Here is a 22,739-nt window from a genome sequence, read left to right on the forward strand (position 1 = left end):
AGTTAAGGGTAAAAGAAAAGGTCCAAGCTCAGACAGAGAGCATGCAGAATAAATGGAAATCAGAGTAGAAGTGGTAAATGGGGGCACAGACTTAAGATGACAGCAACAAGCAACACCGACATCGATCAATTAAACATTACTCTACCTACTCTTCTACTCTTCATTCCACTTCACCACATTCCTTTTATCATCCATCATTAATCCCCACCCTTCTGTACATCTACATCCTCATCTCGTACCGATCATCATATACCCGCAAAGGAGGAAACAAATCAATAGAGAGATAAACAAACATGCAACCGCCTATATATAACGTACGTCTACTTCTCTCCTTCGCGTCCTTCTTACTATATACCTATCTCTCTCTCTGCTTTGGGTCGTAGTATGCATAGCACTGATGGAGATACTGATATATTACGTTACCTTGTATGGGCGAATAGCATCACCGACTCCCACCTGCAGGAGCGACCTCGCAATCTAATCAATCTCAATCCCAACAATCTCAAAATCAACAAGCACCACCTCCTCCTCCTCAAGGGATGCCGGGACAGCAACAACCTAGTGTGTTATCGACTTCGTCGAATGTGAGGTTGAACGAATTCTTCGAATTGATAAAGCAAGAGTTTGAACAAGTGGGACAAGAGGGGAGTATATGGAAGGCGCAGAGGGATGAGTACGAGGCGAAGAGTGAGTACTTATCTCACGGCAGCTAGGGGTGGGATGGGGGCGTAGTTTATACCTGGTAGTTCGGGGTGGGATGGGGGCGGTGTTTATACAATGGGTGGGAGGGTGGGATGATATTATATATACGAATGCGATACACACGTATCGTATGAGTAGATGATACCAGAATAATACTATATTCAATCCTGTAGATACCATACGCTAACCACCCTACTACCTTACAGTCCAGCAACAGATCAATGAACTCGGACTGATCAGACAATCATTATACGAACTCGAATCTAATCATGCCAAAGTCAGACAAGAGTGAGTTGTACCTGACATGTTTTATCAACAAACAACTTGCTCACTCCGCTTCAACTTTGCAGGTACGAGGGGGAAATCGCACGATTGAGAAGAGAATTAGAAAGCCGTGGTGGACAAAGTGGAGCAGGGCCTTCAGGTGTACCCGGAACTGGCGGACCTACTTCACCGCCTGAATTACCTAGACCAGGTAACGATGAGAGGGATAGACCTCCTTACGGGAAATCCCTGCCTGGACCTCCTCTCAACGGTGCTGAACCTGGTGGATGTGTGTCTCACCTTCTCTTTTACTCCCATACTCCGTAACAATGACTGATTCTAATTCTTCTTGTCTAGCTCGATCGCCCTACCCACCTCCGGGAGGGATCATCCCTCGACCCGCATCAACAGATAGAGAAAGAGACAGACGTAATAGGGAAAGAGCGATCGCAGCTTCGAACGTACCACCTTCACCCCCCGTACATTTATCAGATCTTGATCCAGACAATGTCTCGAGAGAGCTCAAGAAGGAAGGAGGTGATTGGCAAGCTATGTGGAGCAGCCAGATGAGGAAACAATTAGACGTGGCTCTAGTGCATACCCTTGAACATGAGACGTATGTGTGTTTCACTGATAGAAGTGAGACATCCTCTAAAGCTAACAATGCATGTCGATTAGTGTCGTCTGTTGTGTGAAGTTCTCAAACGATGGTAAATATCTGGCTACTGGTTGTAACAGAACCGCTCAGATCTACGACGTGAAATCTGGAGGAAGGGTAACGTGAGTGCTGGTTCTTGTCAGATCGGTCAGATACCCCTTACTGATTGCTATGTCCCGATATAGCACCCTCCAAGACGAAGCTGCCAACCGAACTGGCGATTTATACATCCGAAGTATCTGTTTCAGTCCGGATGGTAAATTCTTAGCTACCGGTGCTGAAGATCGACAAATCAGGGTGAGTTCATCATTAGTTTCTACTTCCTTTTGCATCCCAACCGATGCAATAAGCTGATCAATGCTTGTTTGCAGATCTGGGATATCAAGCAAAAGAGAATTAGACATCTGTTACAAGGACACATGCAAGAGATTTATTCTCTCGATTTCTCAAGAGATGGAAGATTCTTGGTCTCTGGATCAGGTGATAAATCAGCTAGGATCTGGGACATCGAAAAGGGTCTTTGTGTATTTGATTTGAGAATCGAAGATTTCATTCATAATGAACATGGTCCAATCGATGCGGGGATCACCAGTGTTGCGCGTGAGTGTATCCATTTTCCATCTTATCGATTGCTGCAAATCGGAGGCTAATGCAATTCGATGCGATGTAAATAGTATCTCCCGATGGTAAGCTCGTTGCTGCCGGATCACTCGACACGATGGTCAGAGTATGGAACGTTCAAACCGGACAACAAGTGGAAAGGCTCAAAGGACACAAGGATTCAGTGTACAGGTGAGTTATTCTTCATGTAAAAACCCAAATTACTTGTCTCGTCTATCGTCTATCGGGAACTGCAATCTCTCGTAGATTCTCTATTTGCTGATTTACTCTCATCTGAAATGCATTCCAGCGTCGCATTCTCGCCTGATGGAAAATGCCTTGTCTCTGGATCTCTCGATCGAACCCTCCGAATCTGGGATTTGACAGGTACGAAGCGAGAAGCCGAGATCTTACCTCCTGGATCCAAGGATATCCAAAAGAATTTGGGTACTTGTCAATCTACTCTCAATGGGCACAAGGTGAGTTACACAGGCGCCTTCGTTTCATGTTCTCGTCATACAGTCGTCTTTCTCGCCTATTCGTTCATCACTTCTGAAATGTCCTGACTCATGCTGACTTGCTTCCTTTCGCGCATGTAGGACTACGTCCTCTCCGTCGCTATTTCTCCAGACGGTCAGTGGGTAGTCTCAGGATCGAAGGATCGATCGATCCAATTCTGGCATATCGCAACTGGTCAAGCACAACTTATGCTTCAGGGACACAAGAACTCTGTCATATCCATTGATCTGGCTAGGTCAGGTGGTTACTTGGCGAGTGGAAGTGGTGATTGTATGGCTAGGATCTGGAAATATGAACCTTACAGTGGAAGGGAGTGATGGGGAAACATCGATTATTGTAGATATGGTTGATTGTTTGTGTATAAAAAGGAATCAGCATTGTGATTATCCAATATCAAAATATCTTATAGAGAATCCTTCTACTCTTGGAGAAAGATAGATTCAGGAATTCTGTAATCAGACCAAAAACTACATTACAGTAAAGTTTCAATTTTTGCTATTCGTTTGTCTCTTTTTTTATCTCTTTCGTTCGCTCGTTCACATCTACCTACATACACATATGAATACAAGTATAAGAGTCCATCCTATTTTATCCATTCTGGTATTGCGTCCACTCGATCAATGGTCTAGACATTCGTCAAATGGAACTTCTCAGCCTTAGAGATATGAAACGAGGTGTCTAGCTGTCTAGCTGCTCAGGCTCAGGCTCAGGTCCGGGGGGGAAGGTGACATACCTCATCGGAAGGTATTTGTCGGACTCAGATTCGAATTTATCGATAGGGCTCTTTCACAATGACTTTTGCGTCCCAGGTCGCTCTTTCCTGTCTTCCTTTCGGCTGATTCACTCTTGAGCGTACATACATGTCTCTTTATCATTTAGACTATCGGGATGAACTGTGGACCTGATCTAGAGTAATGACGAACCGAACCAAGACACCAAGACCTCGTTCGCCTTTTATCGTTTTAGGTGAGGTACGAGGTTACGCGGCTGATTTTTCTTTTTCCTCTACTGTGCTCGTGCTTGGGACTAAAAGAATTCTAGAACCTTGGGAGGATGACTTCTGGCTCACCATCCCAATCTTTTGGGTCACTCAGCCAACGTTCAACAACCCACAGTACGATAATGCTTGTTAATGTACCTACCTAACCTCCTTGGCTACTCCTCATCATCGCTGTTTCATCACACCACTAAATCTCGCTCTTGCCCTCCATAAAGTTTAAGTGAAATTTCAACAAGGTCTAGAAAGAGAGTCACATTAGGCTTGGTGAAAATCGAATATCGTTCTCGTCGGGGGAAGGAAGGGGGAACGTGAGATATTACAGATGAGGTAACATATTGAATCACCTGAAGATCCTATCACCCCTTCAATCCCCAAACGATAGTCAGTTAAGTACTGGATTAGTAACGTTGCCCTTCACCACCAACCCGCTGGAAGAAGCAGCTTCAATGGACTGCCATATCTCTCCGAGCAAACAGAACGCAAATTCGGCTGGTCATCTCAATGAAAGTCATAATCTACGATGGACCCATATACCTACCACTCGTCCTCAACGTTTCACCCAGGAGAAAATCCGTTTGACCAACCTTCTCTCTCCACGGCCCTCTCTGAGCCATATGCGATCTCACTCCACCTTGATTCACCAAGATGAAGCTCGAGAATCGGAGACCAATAACAGAGGTAATCTTGCTACGGTGCGTCGGAAGAGTTCGACGATTTGGTCAAAAGCCAAAGAAGTAAGTCGGAAAGCTTCTATCATCCGTCAACGTCAACATCGACGTCCTTCTTCTTTAGCAGGGGAAGGGGGGACGACAAGTGAAGAAGAATGGGAGATTGTCACTCCACCACTCGGTTCGTCCGAGTTCACTCAAACTCCCACCACGCCGAGTCATTCGAATGGAGATGATCAGGAAGATATGTTAGATGGTGCTAGAGGGACAGGAACGATCTCAAGGATTAGTCAGAGAGCTCAACAAGGAAGTGCATTAGACTTACTCGATGTGAACAGTATATCAAGTGCATCACATATGACTAGAACGAGCTCGACGGGATATTCGAGATCTGGTTCGGGGTCCGAGTCCGGGTCTGGGTCTGGACAACGGTCATTGGAAGTAGATCTAGGGAATTATCAATTCCCTTCACCGCCTACGCATATCAAACAGAAAAGAAGTTGGTTGGAAGGTGGGCCATTGACGGTTCCAGAAGATAGAGAAGAATTAGAAAGGAAATTACCTGATGATCATCCATTCAATTCACCTCATTCTTCCGATCAATCGCACTCACACTCACGGCGAACCCCTCTCTCTCATTCTGCCTCTTTCCCCTCTATGAATGAGAGATACAATCACCTAGAACAGATATTTCATTCGCTGAATTTCCTCAAAGAAGAATTGTATCAACATAATACACATTCGTTTAGAATTCTGTCGTCTTTCGAAGATGTCTTACCTCCATCTATAGTGAATGGAATAAACAGACGATTGGATAGGTATTGGAATAAATGGAGTGTCATCCTCAATACTGCTGGTGAACAGATATCATCATCCATCATCTCACTTCAGCATCGATCATTCTCTTCGGCTCAGTTTCGAGATCCACCTGCAGCTTCGCGGAAGGATTATGGATATTTGAAATCTCTTATACCTGCTCCGTTGACAACGGACGAGATGGAAAGGCTGATATGGACCTTGGAGGATAGTGGGAAAGTGGCGAGTGGAACGTATAGAAGGATGTTTGGAAGCAAGGCGAAAAGTAGGATCATGACCCCTCAAGAGGAAAGGGAGGCTGATGAGAAGGGATTGAGGGACTGGATGGTTGGTGAGACCGAAAGTACGGAGAGAGGACAGTGGAGGAGAGATTACAGAGGATTTTAAGATGAAAGATGTTTTGATGTGTTATCAATATTCAATTTGTCATATGCATGACTGTCATTTAGTCGAAGAACTCTATAAGAGTGATCTTTGTTGATCAAAATCACTGTCTAATCGTCCGTCTTAAGCTTATAAAGGCGGAAGGCATTTCTATCTGGCGGAGATGACGGATCAGCATCAATAGTGCATTGATAACAAAGTGCATTTGCCTCTACAGCAATCACATGCCATACCTATCATGCATATAAACTCAATTTGGTTACTGAGCTATAGTCGCGTCCAAAGGTAAAACTTCCAGAAACGCTCGATGTTCTAAAATCTACTTTTTCTTTCAGAAAAAGACCTTTCAAGTTAATTGGCAGGTCTGCTATGCGTATCGGCATCGAGGCACGTCCATTCTCCTACAAAATCAAATTGTGGAAAATCAACCTTGAAACATTTCATTTGTGTACTGACTTCTTGTTCCCATGTTTTCAGAGCTTCCATCCTGGATTCGATCGATTGATAAGTTGAATTAGGATTATTGAATTTCGCGGCGATATCTTCCATATCAATCGCTATATTCTTCATAGCATCTTCGATACCCGTTTTACTCATCGTACCTTTCAAGCTTCTCTGAGATGTAAAATCACAATCGTATTTCCATTTGACCCCCTCCGCTTGAGTGGAAGGTTGAATACTGGGAAAAAATGTAAATTGACCTTTTTGATTAGATTTCCAACTTTGTTATTTACCTCTGGAATATGACATCGTTTCGTTTCGTATCGAAGTGATTATGGTTGTTGGTTTGGTAAGTAATAGGTTGAATATAAATGTGCCAATTGATTGGACGTCAGGGGTATATGAATGATTGTAGGGATCAACACCTTGAAGAGGGCCAAGTTGCCAGCTTCATATATCCGTTCAGACCAGTCCATCCTTCCATTGCGATTGGTCTAGGTGTCGTCGTAAGCGACGCGGTTGATACATATCGAATCAATACATGTTGAGCACCATAAAGGATAAATGTGACTCAGCTTCATGGATCCGGTAGTACTGTATCCTGTTGAGCTCCGCTTGATCGACCGATATCGAGATCATAGTTAATTTGTACAATGGCTGTTGAGGATATGCTCATCGGGGAGAAGAACGTATCGCATATATTTATTTTTTTCGATCAAAGGATCCACCTCATCGGTATATATTCTCAGTACCCATATCTTACGGGACTGGATGCGGGAGAAGTACTTGAATAAAGGAAATACGGTACTCCGAATAATAATACAGAAAAATATATATCGGTCTCCGATAAATTACCTACTGTACTTCAACGGGACTGAAACCTCACTCAGCGGGTCACAACCTTTCCATCACCACTTCTACAGCGAATAAGTATGTGGGTACGACTTTACCATAACTTTATGTATCTCAGTACGATGATACTGTAGTGATTATGCGCACACCCGAGAATTGCAACTTGCATAAGAACTCAGTAATTCCGAGTGTTAAAGACCCGTCCCTTTCTCAGATACAACAACAATCAAATGTATCACGGTTTAATCAGAAGGGCAATTCAAATGTCATCGCATATTTTATCATACAGGAAAGCAGTGTAATCTCATCGACTCCTACCATGACTCACATTTCTCAGCCACGTACCATCCCTAGACCTCTTTGCAGCTCCATTCCTAATTTTCACCACTTTCATCTTCCCCGATGTGATTTAGATTTACGCTCACAATGGTATTTTCAGTATTGATGGTATCTTGTTCAGCCGATAGCTTAGTGAAAAGAACCTTCTCAAATTCATATTGATATTCATCTTCATTTGGCATAGACTGGTTGCTAGAGTCGAAAATATCAATTAATCTATCTAGCGTCTCTCTAATGATGGTTTCGGTCTTTTTCAATGGGTCGAAGAAAATGCTGAGATAGGAGGTATGATCCTTTTCTAATCGATATTTATGTATCCGCTTGTTTTCGAAATTTGTTTCTTCCTCTTCAGCCTCTTGCCCGTCAGACGGACTGCCGAGATATACAGGTAGATAGTTATCGAACCTCTTGGATTGGTTAGCTTCCTCGATGATATATTATGGTATGTCATGATTTACCATAGATATGATTGCCGATTTATTGTTCTCGTCAGTATACAGAAAAATTTATCGAAATTTGGATTCGTAAAGAATCGAAAGGTTGAATTGCTTTTGCGGTCATTTGCCCGTACAATAACACCACTAACAGTTGCCGCCTTGATGTATGTGATCCATGTAAAATATGTGATACCCACAACACATACTGTACCCAATTCACAGGAAAGTTCTGCATGATTCCATGCAAAGCAATTTGATTGAAGCCGATTCTCGACTTGTCTGGATCGAGATGAAAGGAGATGTCCGTTTCAGAACTTCAAAGACGCGAAGAAATAGAATCATCGACAATTCTTTATAGCAAGGCGAGTCGAGTGGTGAAACACATGTCGAAGAAATATCTCTCAAGTATCCTTTATTAATACATATAACGTTCAGCATCTGAAATGTATGACCACTTACTTTGTACACTGTAGTTATTTTGGTATTCTACTATATGGTCATCTATCGTTATCGCGTTCACAAGGATATTGACAATTACATCCATAATATACCCTCTTGAAATCATCTTTCATCAGATCACTCACATCAATACCTTTGACCACTTTAGTCTTTGCCCATTTTTTGATTCTATTAGCTCGATTCAAACTCATCTGGGTATGTTCGACTTCCACTGATATATCATTCGCATTCGTGCTTGATTGATTTGTCGACCAGATGATCGCATCTAGGAATGTTTTCTTTTCATATTTCATCTGCACTCTATCCTGATCAGACGTTCTTTGTATTGTGGCATAGGACTGATTCGAAATATCCAAAAACATCTCAATCGTATCTCTCAGCTCTCTTATACAACCGTCTGTACATTTTGATAAACCTATTGAACCCGCAGCGGCCTGAACAAGAGACTGAGAGCTATGAGTGATGCTCATCGGACAATACAGATGCCATCTTCTACCTGATCCTTCTGGTCTGGGAGTGACGGTGGGATGTAAAGTGACCAGAGTGGAATAATTTGATGGGAGGTGTGAAGGTCGAGTGGAAGTACTGCTTCGCATACTGCAACAGTTGTATGCTTAATCAACAGAGTAGTTGTTGAGTCTTAAGACACATAATATGTGTTAGCTTGAACTACCTTTCTCAGTACAGCAGAAATCGACAGATATACACTCCTTGAGTTACCTAGTCATATACCAGTAGACTCAAAGGATGGATGAATCGTTCAAAGTCAGCAAAACGCCACTTACAGTATTTACCATGCCACACGTGTTCTTGTCTTTTCTCTTTTTTTCTCTTTGTTGACTTTCAGGGTTGGATAGTAGCTTAAAATTCCTGATACAACAACAACGTCATCCCTTGTGCCTTGCTTTGCTTACTCTTGCTTTTTTTTCGCGTCTGGACTTGCAGCTGCCCATACCGTCTTGGTCTATGTTTGCACTTGTCCTCCTTGCTTGATGCTACTTGAGCAGGAGATAAGCATGTGATGCTGTAGAAATCGCTACTATCATGCATGCGTTCACCATTTCGTAGCGAAGAACACATCCACATCTCAAATTCAAATCCCCAATGAGGCGGTGTTGCAGTATCCGCGGTGTTGATGGATAAACCCGGAGCCCGGTCCTCACCGAAAGGTTATTTGGACAGGTAACTTGACAATTGACGTTATAGGTTAGACTTGGGATTTTGACTTTTCACGGTCATTGTTGTTTCGCAGTTTGTGGTAGTGGTTGCGGTGGTAACAATCATACTCGAACGAGTTGACATATCTTTGAAATTGCAACACACTCACAGCTCATATCATTTGTATCGACAACTACATCGCACAACCATCACACGCCGCCTCACGAGAGCAAGACTATCTGACACGGTATCAGAAAAGGTGAAGAAGGATAGAAAGAGAGATTGATAACGGTGATTTCATTCTGTTTTACAGGTGAGTACTTTGGTGCCATGATCTATCATGCACCCACATGCCTCGTCGTCTTTCAACATCGCCATCTTCATTATCATGCCATACCCGCTCCGCAGCCGTCTTTCTGGTTTGTGCATCTTGTTATTGCATCTTGATGGGTGTAACGCTTTGATCTTCGTGTCATTCCTCTTCTCTTCCCCCTTTGTCATATGCTCCGATGGTGTTGGTACTGCTAGGTCTGTGCGTAGATTGGGTGAATCTGTAACCTGATCACCATCAACGCGACTGTTACTTCTACTTGTTGTCAAGTTGAGCCTAGCAGTCTCTTCTTTTCTTTTCATCTGGTCATAATCGCAAGCGACAGTCAACAGACATTGCCAAGAGAAATTCCATCTTGTTCATCGATCATCCAATACCCATCTTCGGACTCCTGTCATATCTCTATACACCCATAAGTCTTCCATCAACTTCTTCCAAATCTACATACACATCGCCGTTTGTGATATACATAGATCCACACAGCAACAACCTCAAAAAGCCCCGCTTACACAATCACATTACCCATCAAATGACCCTGCACCACACCAACTTCGCACCTACCTTACCCCTTGACTCTTTGTTGTGCTTCTTCTTCCGTTTTCGTTCAACTCAATCTCAGCTCTTTCATCAACACTGACTTTGTTTTTACTTTCTTTCTTGCCACTTCATTTACTCTGCTAGCATAACGAAAAGAACGGATACTATTCATAACGGCAACCGAGACGAAAACAACACAAACTTTTACTTTCCGAGACAACAACAACCGACAACACCGCTTGCGGATTCTCATATCGGTTTACTTACGAATTTCATTGTATTGATCAACTCAAATCATTAAGCAGTAGGCATACCTCATGTGAGTGATATGACACCTACTCCCCATCTGATGAGTCTCCCTCAAAAAGCTGTCTCACGTAAATCCGCAAAGGGTTATGCGGGTGGAAAGAGAGCTATGACAGTTGGTATGGTAGTATGGTGGTATGGTGGTCTGTGTGGTTTGGTGTTCTGTTCACTCCGTTGTTCATGAAAATATCCAATTCCATCAAACCCCCCTTTGACTAGTCAAGAGTCTTTCCCATCCCTTTTCTTTCTCCTCTCTCATTCCATCTCCGTACCAATCAAGCACATCTCATCTGACATCCTCTCTTACCCTCGCCCAATAGATCGCATAGACGAAACGAGAACAGGCTGTCAAACAGACACCAGACTGTAGATCCAGGTTGGATGAGAATATAATTATTGATTGACGGTGTCAACGTGAGTAAATATAGCTCTATCCCTATCCACGTAGACACTGTCCATCAAGCTCACTCTCAAACCTCTGCGCAATACAGCACCATGGCAGCTGTCATGCAGCCTTCAACACACCGTCCTCCATCTATGGACCGCGCACCTTCATTTGATCAGCCTAGATCACGCTCCACACCACCTTTCACCTCCCCCTATGATTCCCCTACACCACACGTACGAACCAATTCTACCTCGTCCAACGCCTCACCTTACAATCAACCTTTCTCAAACTCATATTTCCCACCATCTCATCATCAACAAATGTACGGTGCACAACAGTCTTGGACCGCCAATCCCGTACCAGCGACGGCCTTCTATAATCCCCCCTTTCACGGTTTTCCCAATGGACATCAACCTGTTTATAACCAGTTCCAACAGTCTCAAGCCGATTTCGCTGCCTGGGCAAACGCCTATCAGCACATGATCATGGCTTCTGTTCAGAATGGTGGTCATCCAGGTGGCATGACTCCACCTGCTCCTGGTTCGGATCACAGCAGTTATGAAAGGAGGAGAACGAGCTCGGGCCCTGGTGGTCAGACTTTAAATGGCAACACTGGTTATTTCGATCATCCTTCCTATCAGCACCAACGACTACCGCAACCACCCCAGCAACCTTCTCAGCAAATAGACTACTCGAACACTCCTACTCCACCTCAAAGCGCCCACACGAAACAACCGCAACCTCCTCAACCTTATCACCCTTACAAGCGAGGTCCTTCTGCGAAACCTTCCACAGAAAGACTACCGAGATCCTCATCCATGCCTACAGGCTTACAGGAGCAGGTTGCTTCGATATCTCGCTCTTCGTCTGGTCAGGTCGCTCAAGATCAAACCCGAACACATTCTTCCCATGCTCCACCTTCCCGACCAAATCCCCCACCTGCTGAGAAACAACCAAGACCTCCTGTCTCTGCGGAAGAAGCTATAGTATCTCCTCTTCGAATCGGTGATCGCTCTAGGACAAACTCTTCAGGCAGTGAGCGTTCCGCAGCTCGAGAGGTTCCTCCCGCTGCCGCCGCTGCTTCTGCGCGTACCGCTTCCCCTGCTCCTAGGTCTAGCACGTCTATGGTATTACCTGCTCGTGCATCCACACCACTACATCCAGGTCCCATCACTAATGCCACCAACACTCCTTCAGCCTCTCGACCGTCTCCCCTGTCTCAACCTTCCTCAACACCCGAACCGACCGATAAGATGGTCAAGACTGGAGATCTGAAAGGTCGACTACGAAAGGCCTTGGATAAAGACGCTAAGAAGGAGCAAAGATCCGTCTCAGCACCTTCCGCACCCTCGGTGCCGATTGGTAAACAATCTCTACCTCCTAAACACTTTGCCTCACCTTCGGAATCATCTACACGTTCCGCTACCCCTCCTGCCACACCACCTCAAGAATTCAGAGCTCCTTCAGCGCCGTTCACAATGAACCCTGCTGCTATGGGTAGTGAGATCAGTTTAGCAGAGACTGAGCGTACTGCCACCGTCTCGGGTGAACAGAAGGAAAAGGGCAAAAGGAGTTTGTTCAGGATGAAGAACATGTCTACGGATAATATTTCCTTATCATCCACGGTCTCGTCGGCCAGTATGATGATCAGGAAGATGGGTAGTATAGGTAAACTTGCGAGAAGGAATAGGTGAGTCAGGCTCCTGCATCCGATCATTGAAGTTGAGCTGATGTTCCTCTTGATAGTTTGATGGGTATTTCTCGTATCTTTAAGGATAAGCCCAAAGATGGCGAAGATGCCGCTCTACCCGAAAAGGAAGGCAAAAAGAAGAAAGACAAGAAGAAGAAGGGTAAAGGTGAAGCTGCGCCAGCGACCATTTCACATGCAGTGGCAGAATCAGACCGATTGACCGAAGAGGAAGACCGAGCTTTGGCCGGGTTGTCACCAGCTGCCAAGCTGGCGCGACAACATACACTTCGATCAAAAGCTGAAGCAGTCAAGAAGGATGCTACCGCTCATCCAGCTACTGGCGAACCTACCTGGGATCAAAATACCGCTACTAGGCAAGCTCAAAATGGTAATCTACCTTCTCTCGGTAGCATGGGCGCGTCAATGTCCAATCCCAACGGATCGACTGGACCTGAAGTAGTCCGAGTGAACCACGCTCAAGCTCCTACCGTCGTACATGCCGTAGCTGTTACCGATCAAGAGTACGATTCTGAGGATGATTCGTCTGAGGGTGAAACCGTTGAAGATGTCACGATGACCCTTGCCAAGACTCGATTATCAGCAGAAGCAGATGCCGAGTTCCAGGCTACTTGGGGTAATGCTTGGATCGATAGGAACGCTGTGCCCAAGAAGGGTATCTTGAAATGTAAGTGTGCATTTGCGATTTGGGGACCTATAGCTAATCATCTTACTGACATTAGCCATCTCCTCGTATTCTAATCTCGATGAAGCTCCCTCATCAGGAGAGAATCGCCAACGTTCCAATTCCACTCATACCTCTTCCTCAAACAACGCACCGGGACCCTTAGCCCAACTACCCTCATCCAACCCAGCATTATTGGATGGACTAGTCCATCCTTCACCACAAGTGGATCCAGCATACGACCCATTCTCACCCGCTTTCTCACCGTTCGACTCGCCTACCACCACCATCGGAGGGAACGAGACTTTCTACGCCAATCCAAATCAAAATTCTTCTGCGCCTGCTCTATCCCTCTTGGGCACTATGGGTAACAAACCTCCTCAAAATAGATCGATGACTGCTCCCGTTGTTAGACGACGAATCAATTGGGCTCCTGAATGTGCCGTCTACCAGACTTACGATAGTGGAACCTACGATAGAAGGAGTGAACCTGCTACGTGCAACAGGTTGACTCCGGAATTGGCTATGAGCATTAAGCAAGAGTGAGTGAAGCGTGTTCATGTTATAGAAATATATGAAGCTGATCATGGTTGATTGTTATGACAGATTAAATGCCTTCAAACTTGAAATGCCAGTCCATCCATCTTCGAAAATGTATACGCATTACTTTGCGTGGTGAGTCGACTGTATGTTTCTTATTTCCGCCATAAGCTGACTTTTTGATGGTAGATTTGTATCGGGTCGAAAAGTTATTACGACCTCCTTTGTCTCGTGAATGTATCAGAAGAAAAGTAAATCACAATTCTGCATTTCCTTCTACAAACCAACGCTATTCATACCTTGTTCCTTTTCTTCTTGAGGGAGAGTTAGGAAGCATACATATATATATATATATATTGATATACATATACCTAGCATCGTTCTCATTTTTTCTCAACCCAAGGATTTTGCCTTTCTCCTATGTTAATTTCGTTTTATCGTCGTTTCATTTCTTTCAACTTCATTATCTATCTCTGTTCATTCCATTCTAATTAATATATATGTATACCTGTATAAGCTTTTTCGTTTAGTTCCGTTTCGATTGATCAAAGGATATTTATTCGTTTCGACCAATATCAGTACCAGTAAGAGAAGGAAGGAGGGAGTTTGGTCATTTGTATATAACATATATAGATATTTGATATTTAACGTATCGTATGCGATCAGTAGACATGCCTACAGTATGCTCTCTTGAGACCTTGTTGCATGTGTTGCTAGCTATAAATGCTTTTGAGAGATTACTCGAGTATTGAGCATATGGTAACATTCAGGATATGGTGGATCACCATGCGGTTACTTTGCAGGGTCGGTCGAATCCGGTTAAACCGGCGTAAGCGTGTGTGGTCAACTTGACTTCTTCATCTTCTCAATGATAATTGTACTGTAAATCATCTTACTCTCAATCTCTTCTCCTCTTTCATCAAATGAGTATCAAGTGACACATAGACAGATACAATGTCGTTCTCATCCCATTTCTCTTCAGGTTCTTCACCTTTCGACGAAGACCTAGCGACACTCTCGAACTATCTCGAAGTGGTCACCCGACATATCAAGATCGACTGGGAGATCAATTGGGACACCAAGACATTTGGTGGTTATGCCGAACTCACTCTGGAAAGTAGGGTTGAAGGTTTACAGGAAGTTAAGTTGGATAGTAGTTTTTTGGATGTGAAGGGTGTTGAAGTGAATGGTAAATCTGTGGTAAGTACAGTTGTTTCCTAGAAACATATGATGTACAATGCTAAGATACTTTGGGACGATGTTCTAGGAATACTCTCTAGATTCGAGAATCGAAGTGATGGGAGAAGCGTTGCGAATCAAATTGCCCAAATCATTAAACAAGGGAGAAGTAAGTCTCTCTCCCGTACTTTCATCTAACATCTTCTTCTATCCTGGAACACTTATGCTGACGAGTGGTATGTGAATAGTCCATCACCATCAAGATAACCTACTCTACCACCCCGCAATGTACAGCCGTAGGATGGCTCGAACCTGCCCAAACCAAATCTGGCAAACATCCTTATCTGTACTCTCAAGCTCAGGCGATTCACGCCAGATCGATGTTACCGTGTCAAGATACGCCGGCTGTCAAGGCTAGCTACGAGGCGAAAGTGCGATCTGGTAGAGGGTCGGAAGTGCTTTTGAGTGGACAGAGGAAAGGCGTCAAAGAGCTCGCAGAGAGGGGTGAGGGATGGAGGGAATTCACTTATGAGCAGGTGAGTCTGAATAACTGATAGCTCACTTGGTGGGATATAGTCGAGCTAATCTGATGGATGACATAGCCCGTCGGCATCCCCTCTTATCTCATTGCCATCGCTGCTGGTGAACTCACGCACAAACCTTTCGAGGATCTGCAAGGCAGGAATTGGTCAACTGGATGTTGGACTGAGGTGAGCTGAGCATTTCGAGGCTATCAGAGAGAGAACCTGCAGACTGACTGACCATTGGTATAGCCTTTGAACATGGAAAAGGCATTCTGGGAGTTCCACAAAGACACTGCGAAGTGAGTATTTTGATTCATTGGTCTGACTTTCCCGATGTAAAGACGAAAATAGATGGGATTTGCTCAGGAATCTGGACCTTCGCTGAGATTCTTGTTACAACCACTGCAGCTTCGTCAAGACCGCCGAAGATCTCACTTCGTCGTACAAGTTCGGCGTATATGATATTTTGTTCTTACCTGAATCATTCCCTTACGGAGGTGAGCTGACGAAACTGGGAACGACATGATGTCTCAGTTGCTGATGCCGACTGTTTAGGTATGGAAAATTCATGTTTGACCTTCGCTACTCCCACCATCATTGCTGGTGATCGAAGTCAAGTTGATGTGGTGGCTCATGAGATCAGTCATGTGAGTGTATAACACTAAAACAGCCTGGTGTGCTTCGCAAAGTCGCATGACAAGAAGCTGACCAGCTTATAGTCCTGGTTCGGGAATGGTATTGGATGTGCTTCTTGGTCGCATTTCTGGCTCAATGAGGTGGGTTGGTTGCTGGAGGACGAAATGTATGTCGGCTAATTCGCCGTCAATAGGGTTGGACCACATACCTTGAGCGATTGGTGAGCTGGGTCAGAATTGTAGTGTTCCGGAAAAGCTGACACATCAAGTAGATCATGAGAGAGACTCATGGCGAATTGGAAAGACAATTGTCAGTAATCACATCTATAGGTAAATGAATCGCACTTAAACTGATAACAAACGACGATAATCAGGTCATACACTGTCGGTCAGTACGACTCTCGTTAGATTGTGATCGTTCTTCCAGCTGAACAGCACACACACCAGGTCGACGAGGTCTTGTTGGTTATCTTGAGAGACTCAACCCGAGATTCCAGAAATTGGTAATCGAGTATAAGGAACACGAGGACCGTGAGCATTAGCATTCTGAGCGCCGAGGATGCGCAGTGTCGCTGACAGGTGGCATTTAGCCGATGAGGGATACAGTCAGGTACCATACGAGAAGGTGAGTCAAGTCAATTTGGGTCTCAAGAAAGAAGTGCTGATCGTCGGTTTACGCAGGGAGCAAACTTCCTTCTTTATCTCGAAAGAACCCTAGGTGGGCTTGAGAACTTTATCCCGTATATGAAGGATTACGTGAGAACGTTCGAGGGAACGTCGATCACCACTGATCAATGGCGAGAACACCTGTTCCACTACTTCAAACAACATCAAGATGCTGAGGAATTGACTAGGAGATTAGGGAAAGTTGACTGGGATGAGGTGAGCTTACGTCTTGAATCCACTGGCACTGTAGGGAAGGAGGCTTATTCGGTTTGTTGCGTTGACATAGTGGCTCCATGGTTCTGGTCCTGATCTCTGCGTTGATATCCAATACGACGACACACTTTCCAAAGCTGTGAGCTGCCTCTACAGTAATTCTTCGCGACAAGACAGAGCTGACGAGTCCAATGTCAGTGCTACGACCTTGCTGCTAAATGGGACAAAGCTCGTGATGGAGATGTGTCAAGCTTTACTAAAGACGATATCAAGGATTTCTCGTCTACTCAGACTGGTAAGTCGTCCTCGTCTTAGTAACCTTCATATCGATCGCTGTCATATTCGACGGTACCTTTCAGTCGTGCTAATTGAAGGTATTGTGCAGTCGTCTTCCTCGATAAATTGGAAACATATGATACTCTCCCACCGAAAGTCGTAGCAGCCCTCGACAAGTTATACGGATTAGGCTCAACAGGAAATGCCGAAATTGGATTGAGGTTCTTTGAAGTTGCTCTGAAGAGTGGTCCAGAATATGCTGAATCTGCTGCAGGTGAGATCCTTATCTGACGTTCTCGAGTCTTGACTTCAGAACTGATGTTGGTATGGCATCGATGTACGTAGCATGGGTAATCAATAAAGGAAGGATGAAGTTCTGTAGACCGGTATTCAGACTGTTGAACGAACAGAAACCTGAACTGGCAAAGAAAACTTTCTTGAAACATGCTAATTTCTATGTGAGTCGTGTCATTCTTGAATAACCAGAGATAGTCGTTTCCACGTCATGTCCTGCCTGACTTGGGCTGATACGATTCTTTGTGGTGAACTGTAGCACCCCATCGCTAGAAAGATGATTGCGAAGGATCTAGGAGTTAAAGTAGAATAAGAAAGTCCAGGTTGTAATTATTCGCCGCTTGTGCATCATACGATGTGCGTGATCAGTGACATTCCACTGAAAATGACGAAGTACGATCGTTGAGTTCATAGAGTGACCAAGGCATGTAAGACGTGTATCATGACAAGAAAGGATCTAGTTGTTCATTTCCTTTGATTGACGTAGGCTATCCAGCTACAGTCTATGATTTCTCTGGTCTGGTATCTTCTGACTTCGAATCGCTATGATTGATTCCGTCTTGGTAATAATTTGATTGATTCGCACCCATATCGTCTATTCCACTTTTACCTGGACAAATATCTTACTTCTATTCACTTGCTATAGCACTATATATATAGTTGTTGCCCCGATTTCGCCAATTTTGACTCATCAGGATGTTCGATGCACTCACGAAAGTCATTACTGATGCCTTTTCAGGTTGGAGCGAAAATACCACTAATTCAACTGACACCCCGGTCGACGTCGATGCCTATACCGACGACATGGCAACTAGGAGTACCAAATATAAATATACTTTACATCCTCAAATGAACTGGCACACAGGTGGTAGATACTTTGAATACTCGTGTAAGATCAGGAGCAATTCATCAGTAAACGCAAGAGCAGGTGTTGGGGGTGAGGAAGAGGAGATGATCCGACAAGCGCTTCAAAGGCAAGTGGATAAGACCGTATTCACCCTCAATAGCAATGCGGATTACACTAGCTATCCGTCGAATGCAGGAGCCGTGATTAGCAGTACGCAACTATTCGCTTATTCGGCAAAAAAGTTTGAAGAGAATACTGTTAATAAGGGTTTGGTCGATGTTGAAACTTTTCAAACTGAATTAGGAGATGATTTGAAAGATTAAAGTCTGTTCTTAATCTAGTGTCACATTCACAATGTTACGATACCTTCCAATTTTATACAGCATGACTTGGAAGTGTAATGAATAGTTTCTATGATCAAGTAATTGATCCAGAGTGTCTATTATTGGTTACCAATTCATTCGCTACATCTTAAGATTTCAAAGTTTTACTGCCTACATTTTTCTATATCATTCGCTTCTCCTTGTTTAGTAAGATGAAGTAAACTTCTTCACTTTATATTCATTACCAAATTCTTTTTGTACCCTAACGACTTCTCTATCAATATGATCATATAAGTCTTTCTGCTCTGTGTATTTGGGTTTCCATCCTATCGATTTCGATCGATCGGCTACACCTCGCGAGTTGGTACCCATAAAGCTCGATCCGTTGTAATACTTCTTCAAGTCCTCCTCGGTGAACGTAGTTGGAGTGGTTTCCTTCGATTGGATCAAGTTGTTTTTTACTAACGCCTGACCGATTCTGGAAGTAGCTCCAAATAAGGTGTATTCTCCTGAGATACCAAAGTAGTATCCTGATGGACCGTGACCGATGGTAGGGTTGGGTTGGGTGGCTTTGAGCCATACGTGCTCGTAGAGAGAGCCAAGGTCGGTAATCTTGACGTGAGGCCAGATGTTCTTGCCTACAAAGCAAAACAGGGAAATCAGCATCTAGTTCACGTATACAATATACAATGATCATCGATGGTGTACAAGAGCATTGATGTTCTGGGTGCCGCAAAATGGAAGACCACTCACCCTCACCGACCATACCTGCTCTACCTCTATCCAAAGCAGCCTTGATCAAAGTGGGGATTTGGTCCGAGAAAGAGTTGCTCAATCCCTTGTCATATACTTCGCCGACACCTTTACCCCAGATGGTAGAAGGTAAGACAATGTACGATTTGATGGTACCGGCTTTGTCAGCAGCGAGGATCTCGAGGTCGACATTTCGGTGGGGAGCAGTGAGAGGGAGTTCAGTCATGGAGAGAAGAGCAGGAGAATCCTTGGTTGCGGGAGTGGGGTTGAGATCGGTGTAGATCTGTTAAATGGAAAAGACAAAGTTAGCAATCATGATATTACACACATGACAGGCTGATCTAGTAAACAGGTATGAAGTGCGCATAGAAGGCATGATACATGACGGATCCCGTATCATCAGAATCAAACGTTCACTCACGATATCATTAGGATAAGCACCTTCAGCATTATCCACCAGCACACCCGTACCGGAAGTCTCGATCAACAGAGGTCTATGACCAGTTTTATCTTTTCTTATCTTTTGTCCTTTCAAAATAGCTTTTACACCTTCTAGGTTATCCGCATCGGCGGTATGAATCGTAACGTCATGTTCTGATGCAGCAGTAGTGATTTTATCGAGATCTTCCAAAGATCCGATCAACGTTTTGATTTCTACATTGTTTTTCTTGGCTGCATCGAGTGATTGGAATCCACTGGATTTCTTTTCATCTCGAATAAGCAAGGTGACGAGTTTGGGTGGTTGGGGAGAGTTGAGGATCGCTTCGAGAACTGTACCGCCGATGTAGCCAGTTGCTCCTGTGAAGAATACTGATTTACCTGAGGTTTGAGTGGTCATTTTGGTATGTGTATGATATGAATTGTATGTTTGAACAAGCTGTGAGGATATGGGAAAGGAAGAGAATATGAAAGAAAATGAAATAAAATCTTAGGAATGCTATTTAATTACCAAGCACGAGGAGTAAGATTATTCTCTTGAATTCCTTCGCTTCTGTCTGAAAAGAGGGTAGGGGGTCTGACGTCATTGGATGTCGTGTGCACATAACTTAATCTCCCTACTTCCGGCCGGCGGTATCGCGAAATTCCGAGGGGAACACTCGTCGGATGAGTCTCATATGTGCACACGAAACAATCTAAACGTCGAGACTCAACTGTTGATATGCTTACGAACAGACATGCGAGGAATTTTTCACAAAGTACAAGGGCGAGCTTCTGCTGGGAGAGCTAGCCATCGTACAGTGTATGGAAAGAACTCGTGTTGGGAGTTGGATCTAACCATTGCTCACAACGAAGCCTCTTCAATCAAGTCGAGCTCAAGGGTGGTAGTGGATGATGAAAAGGTTGATTTGCATATCGCAGTGCTTTCTTTCATCCTTTCATACTCATCGGCTTATCATTGAACGAGCTTATACTTTCACTATCATCCCTGATCTTCAAGTCAAGTTGAGTCCAGATAGAGGAGAAGAAGCCCAAAGGAGATAAAAGGAGTGTTCATCCCTCTGAACACAATTTGTAAACATCCTTTGTCCTTCTTTGACTTGTAGACGAGGTCACTGACCGTTCATATCGGCGTGTTTGGGGTGTATTCATGTTAAACAGTAGATCTTACAGCCTTTTGCAGCTGATCGACAAGCCTGGATTTTACTGATCGTTTGTTATTCGAGTAAGCTGAAACAATCGATCATCTCAAAAGACAGAATCCCTGATAACAAGGAATTAATCACTCAAGAAAATAGGTAAATAACGAGGAAACTCACTATACAAATAGATAAACAAAGATCCATCGAAGATCAGATTGGATAAAACTCAATCTCAAGTAAATATACAGCACACGAACCTACATGGCACGGAGAACGATCTGACAATGCTAACTCCACCACTGTACTGTTCTATCTGTTCTTCTCCTTGCCATCTACCCCGTATTCCACTTCCGCTACCACTCTCTACCTCGTCTTCATTGTGTCAGGAAGACATGCAATCACAATCGCATCACAGACCAGAAGAATGGTTATCAGCATGGTACTGTCTTCGAGTTTCTTCAGATTTAGTCGATCCTACTCCATTCTTATTCCATTCGGTCGAACCGTCTCCTCTCCCACTTCCACTTCTACAGTCTGGTGGATCGAATGAAAAAAGCCAAAAAGAGGAGGAACCTTCCCGTCGATGTATACCAATTCATTCGTATTGTCTTTCCCTAATCCTGCAGACTATCCGTAAAACACCTTACTCCAATGCACGCTCGCACGAAGAGAGCGTATTGTTAAATTGGTCATTACCCAAATGGACAGGATACTTTCCCTGGTCCGATCTTACTGCGAAAGAGAAAGAAGAAGCATTTGCTGTTCCAGAAGGATTGACGGGTAAGGACGGACAGAGACAAGGGATGGTTATGAAACCTGGTTTTTGGGGTGGGACGTGGGATATGAGAAGTAGATTCGCAAGGGTTGGTGATCATTTGGCAGCAGTGAGTGATCAAAGATGACGTCTGTGAGAATATGCTCTGTACTGAATCTCAACTTCTTTATCGTTGTTATTGCAGGATGACCTCATATCACCTTTAAATATCCCACCTCCGACCTCACGTTTACTCACACCTCCCTTCTACAACAGCTACAACGTTGACAGACCCAATCAACCTCCCAACTGTAAATTACTTGATCTTTCTTTACCAATCCTAAATCGAATTATCGAATATATCCTTGACGAACCTCCCATCCCTTCTTCTTCAAGTCACAATGACAAGAATCAACCCAAGTCCAAAGTCACCTCATTCTTAAATCCTCAATCGGTAAATACATTCCTCTCATTCTCCCAAACATGTTCAACACTCTATCACTTACAAATACCTTCATATGTTTGGAGAACGTTAGTGGAAGATTCAGTCAAAGTATATAAGAACGGATTGTTACAGCGTTGGAGAGCTAATCCTACCGGTGTCGGATCAGCCATGCAATTATGGGAAAGTTCAGAAAATGATTTTGATAATTCCGTTAACAAAGTTATCCAACAAGCTATCAAAAATAATCAGAATCAGAATCAGGATCAGGATCGCTATGCATCCGTAGAGGGACAGCAAGGAGTGCACAGTGGATACGATATGAAAGATGTTTGGTTATGGTGGAATTACAATTTGCAGTGGAAGAGTAAAAGAAGGATTTGGAAATGTGTGGTTCATGCAACAGCAACTGCTAGAGATGCTGATTGGTGGTAAGCTCGAATGGAGCCAGTATAGATTAGATTAGTATAGAAGCCTTTTGT

At 44.0% G+C, this 22,739-nt stretch overlaps 9 protein-coding genes across 9 annotated transcripts; 6 read left to right on the plus strand and 3 right to left on the minus strand.

The window, feature by feature from the left end:
* Positions 1–293: 293 nt before the first annotated feature.
* I203_104693 (uncharacterized protein) lies at positions 294–3,060 on the plus strand (the record flags this gene model as incomplete). Its single annotated transcript, XM_019143719.1, has 11 exons — positions 294–314; positions 441–687; positions 909–990; positions 1,053–1,255; positions 1,324–1,582; positions 1,645–1,746; positions 1,810–1,921; positions 1,996–2,224; positions 2,299–2,416; positions 2,535–2,703; positions 2,824–3,060. The coding sequence occupies 11 exons, from the start codon at positions 294–296 to the stop codon at positions 3,058–3,060; spliced, it is 1,779 nt and encodes a 592-aa protein (XP_019006768.1).
* Positions 3,061–4,357: 1,297 nt separating this feature from the next.
* I203_104694 (uncharacterized protein) lies at positions 4,358–5,614 on the plus strand (the record flags this gene model as incomplete). The annotated part of the gene is made up of 1 exon (XM_019143718.1): positions 4,358–5,614. The coding sequence occupies one exon, from the start codon at positions 4,358–4,360 to the stop codon at positions 5,612–5,614; it is 1,257 nt and encodes a 418-aa protein (XP_019006767.1).
* A 348-nt stretch (positions 5,615–5,962) lies between these two features.
* Positions 5,963–6,361, minus strand: I203_104695 (uncharacterized protein; the record flags this gene model as incomplete). The annotated part of the gene is made up of 2 exons (XM_065517590.1): positions 5,963–6,270; positions 6,346–6,361. The coding sequence occupies 2 exons, from the start codon at positions 6,359–6,361 to the stop codon at positions 5,963–5,965; spliced, it is 324 nt and encodes a 107-aa protein (XP_065374408.1).
* A 1,816-nt stretch (positions 6,362–8,177) lies between these two features.
* On the minus strand, positions 8,178–8,735 carry I203_104696 (uncharacterized protein; the record flags this gene model as incomplete). Its single annotated transcript, XM_019143717.1, has 1 exon — positions 8,178–8,735. One exon carries the CDS (start codon positions 8,733–8,735, stop codon positions 8,178–8,180), a length of 558 nt encoding a protein of 185 aa, XP_019006766.1.
* A 2,231-nt stretch (positions 8,736–10,966) lies between these two features.
* I203_104697 (uncharacterized protein) lies at positions 10,967–13,910 on the plus strand (the record flags this gene model as incomplete). Its single annotated transcript, XM_019143716.1, has 4 exons — positions 10,967–12,549; positions 12,606–13,234; positions 13,290–13,773; positions 13,838–13,910. 4 exons carry the CDS (start codon positions 10,967–10,969, stop codon positions 13,908–13,910), a joined length of 2,769 nt encoding a protein of 922 aa, XP_019006765.1.
* An 815-nt stretch (positions 13,911–14,725) lies between these two features.
* On the plus strand, positions 14,726–17,871 carry I203_104698 (leukotriene A-4 hydrolase/aminopeptidase; the record flags this gene model as incomplete). Its single annotated transcript, XM_019143715.1, has 18 exons — positions 14,726–14,971; positions 15,039–15,119; positions 15,199–15,486; positions 15,553–15,660; positions 15,724–15,773; positions 15,883–15,971; positions 16,030–16,121; positions 16,194–16,250; positions 16,304–16,330; positions 16,382–16,439; positions 16,557–16,640; positions 16,700–16,734; positions 16,791–16,991; positions 17,062–17,127; positions 17,187–17,283; positions 17,374–17,538; positions 17,610–17,722; positions 17,818–17,871. 18 exons carry the CDS (start codon positions 14,726–14,728, stop codon positions 17,869–17,871), a joined length of 1,911 nt encoding a protein of 636 aa, XP_019006764.1.
* A 383-nt stretch (positions 17,872–18,254) lies between these two features.
* I203_104699 (uncharacterized protein) lies at positions 18,255–18,728 on the plus strand (the record flags this gene model as incomplete). Its single annotated transcript, XM_019143714.1, has 1 exon — positions 18,255–18,728. One exon carries the CDS (start codon positions 18,255–18,257, stop codon positions 18,726–18,728), a length of 474 nt encoding a protein of 157 aa, XP_019006763.1.
* A 204-nt stretch (positions 18,729–18,932) lies between these two features.
* Positions 18,933–20,319, minus strand: I203_104700 (uncharacterized protein; the record flags this gene model as incomplete). The annotated part of the gene is made up of 3 exons (XM_019143713.1): positions 18,933–19,366; positions 19,482–19,764; positions 19,903–20,319. The coding sequence occupies 3 exons, from the start codon at positions 20,317–20,319 to the stop codon at positions 18,933–18,935; spliced, it is 1,134 nt and encodes a 377-aa protein (XP_019006762.1).
* Positions 20,320–21,345: 1,026 nt separating this feature from the next.
* On the plus strand, positions 21,346–22,692 carry I203_104701 (uncharacterized protein; the record flags this gene model as incomplete). The annotated part of the gene is made up of 2 exons (XM_019143712.2): positions 21,346–21,945; positions 22,021–22,692. The coding sequence occupies 2 exons, from the start codon at positions 21,346–21,348 to the stop codon at positions 22,690–22,692; spliced, it is 1,272 nt and encodes a 423-aa protein (XP_019006761.2).
* Between the last annotated feature and the right edge of the window lie 47 nt (positions 22,693–22,739).

This window comes from Kwoniella mangroviensis (genome assembly GCF_000507465.2).
Source record: "Kwoniella mangroviensis CBS 8507 chromosome 1 map unlocalized Ctg01, whole genome shotgun sequence".
Classification (NCBI taxonomy): domain Eukaryota; kingdom Fungi; phylum Basidiomycota; class Tremellomycetes; order Tremellales; family Cryptococcaceae; genus Kwoniella; species Kwoniella mangrovensis.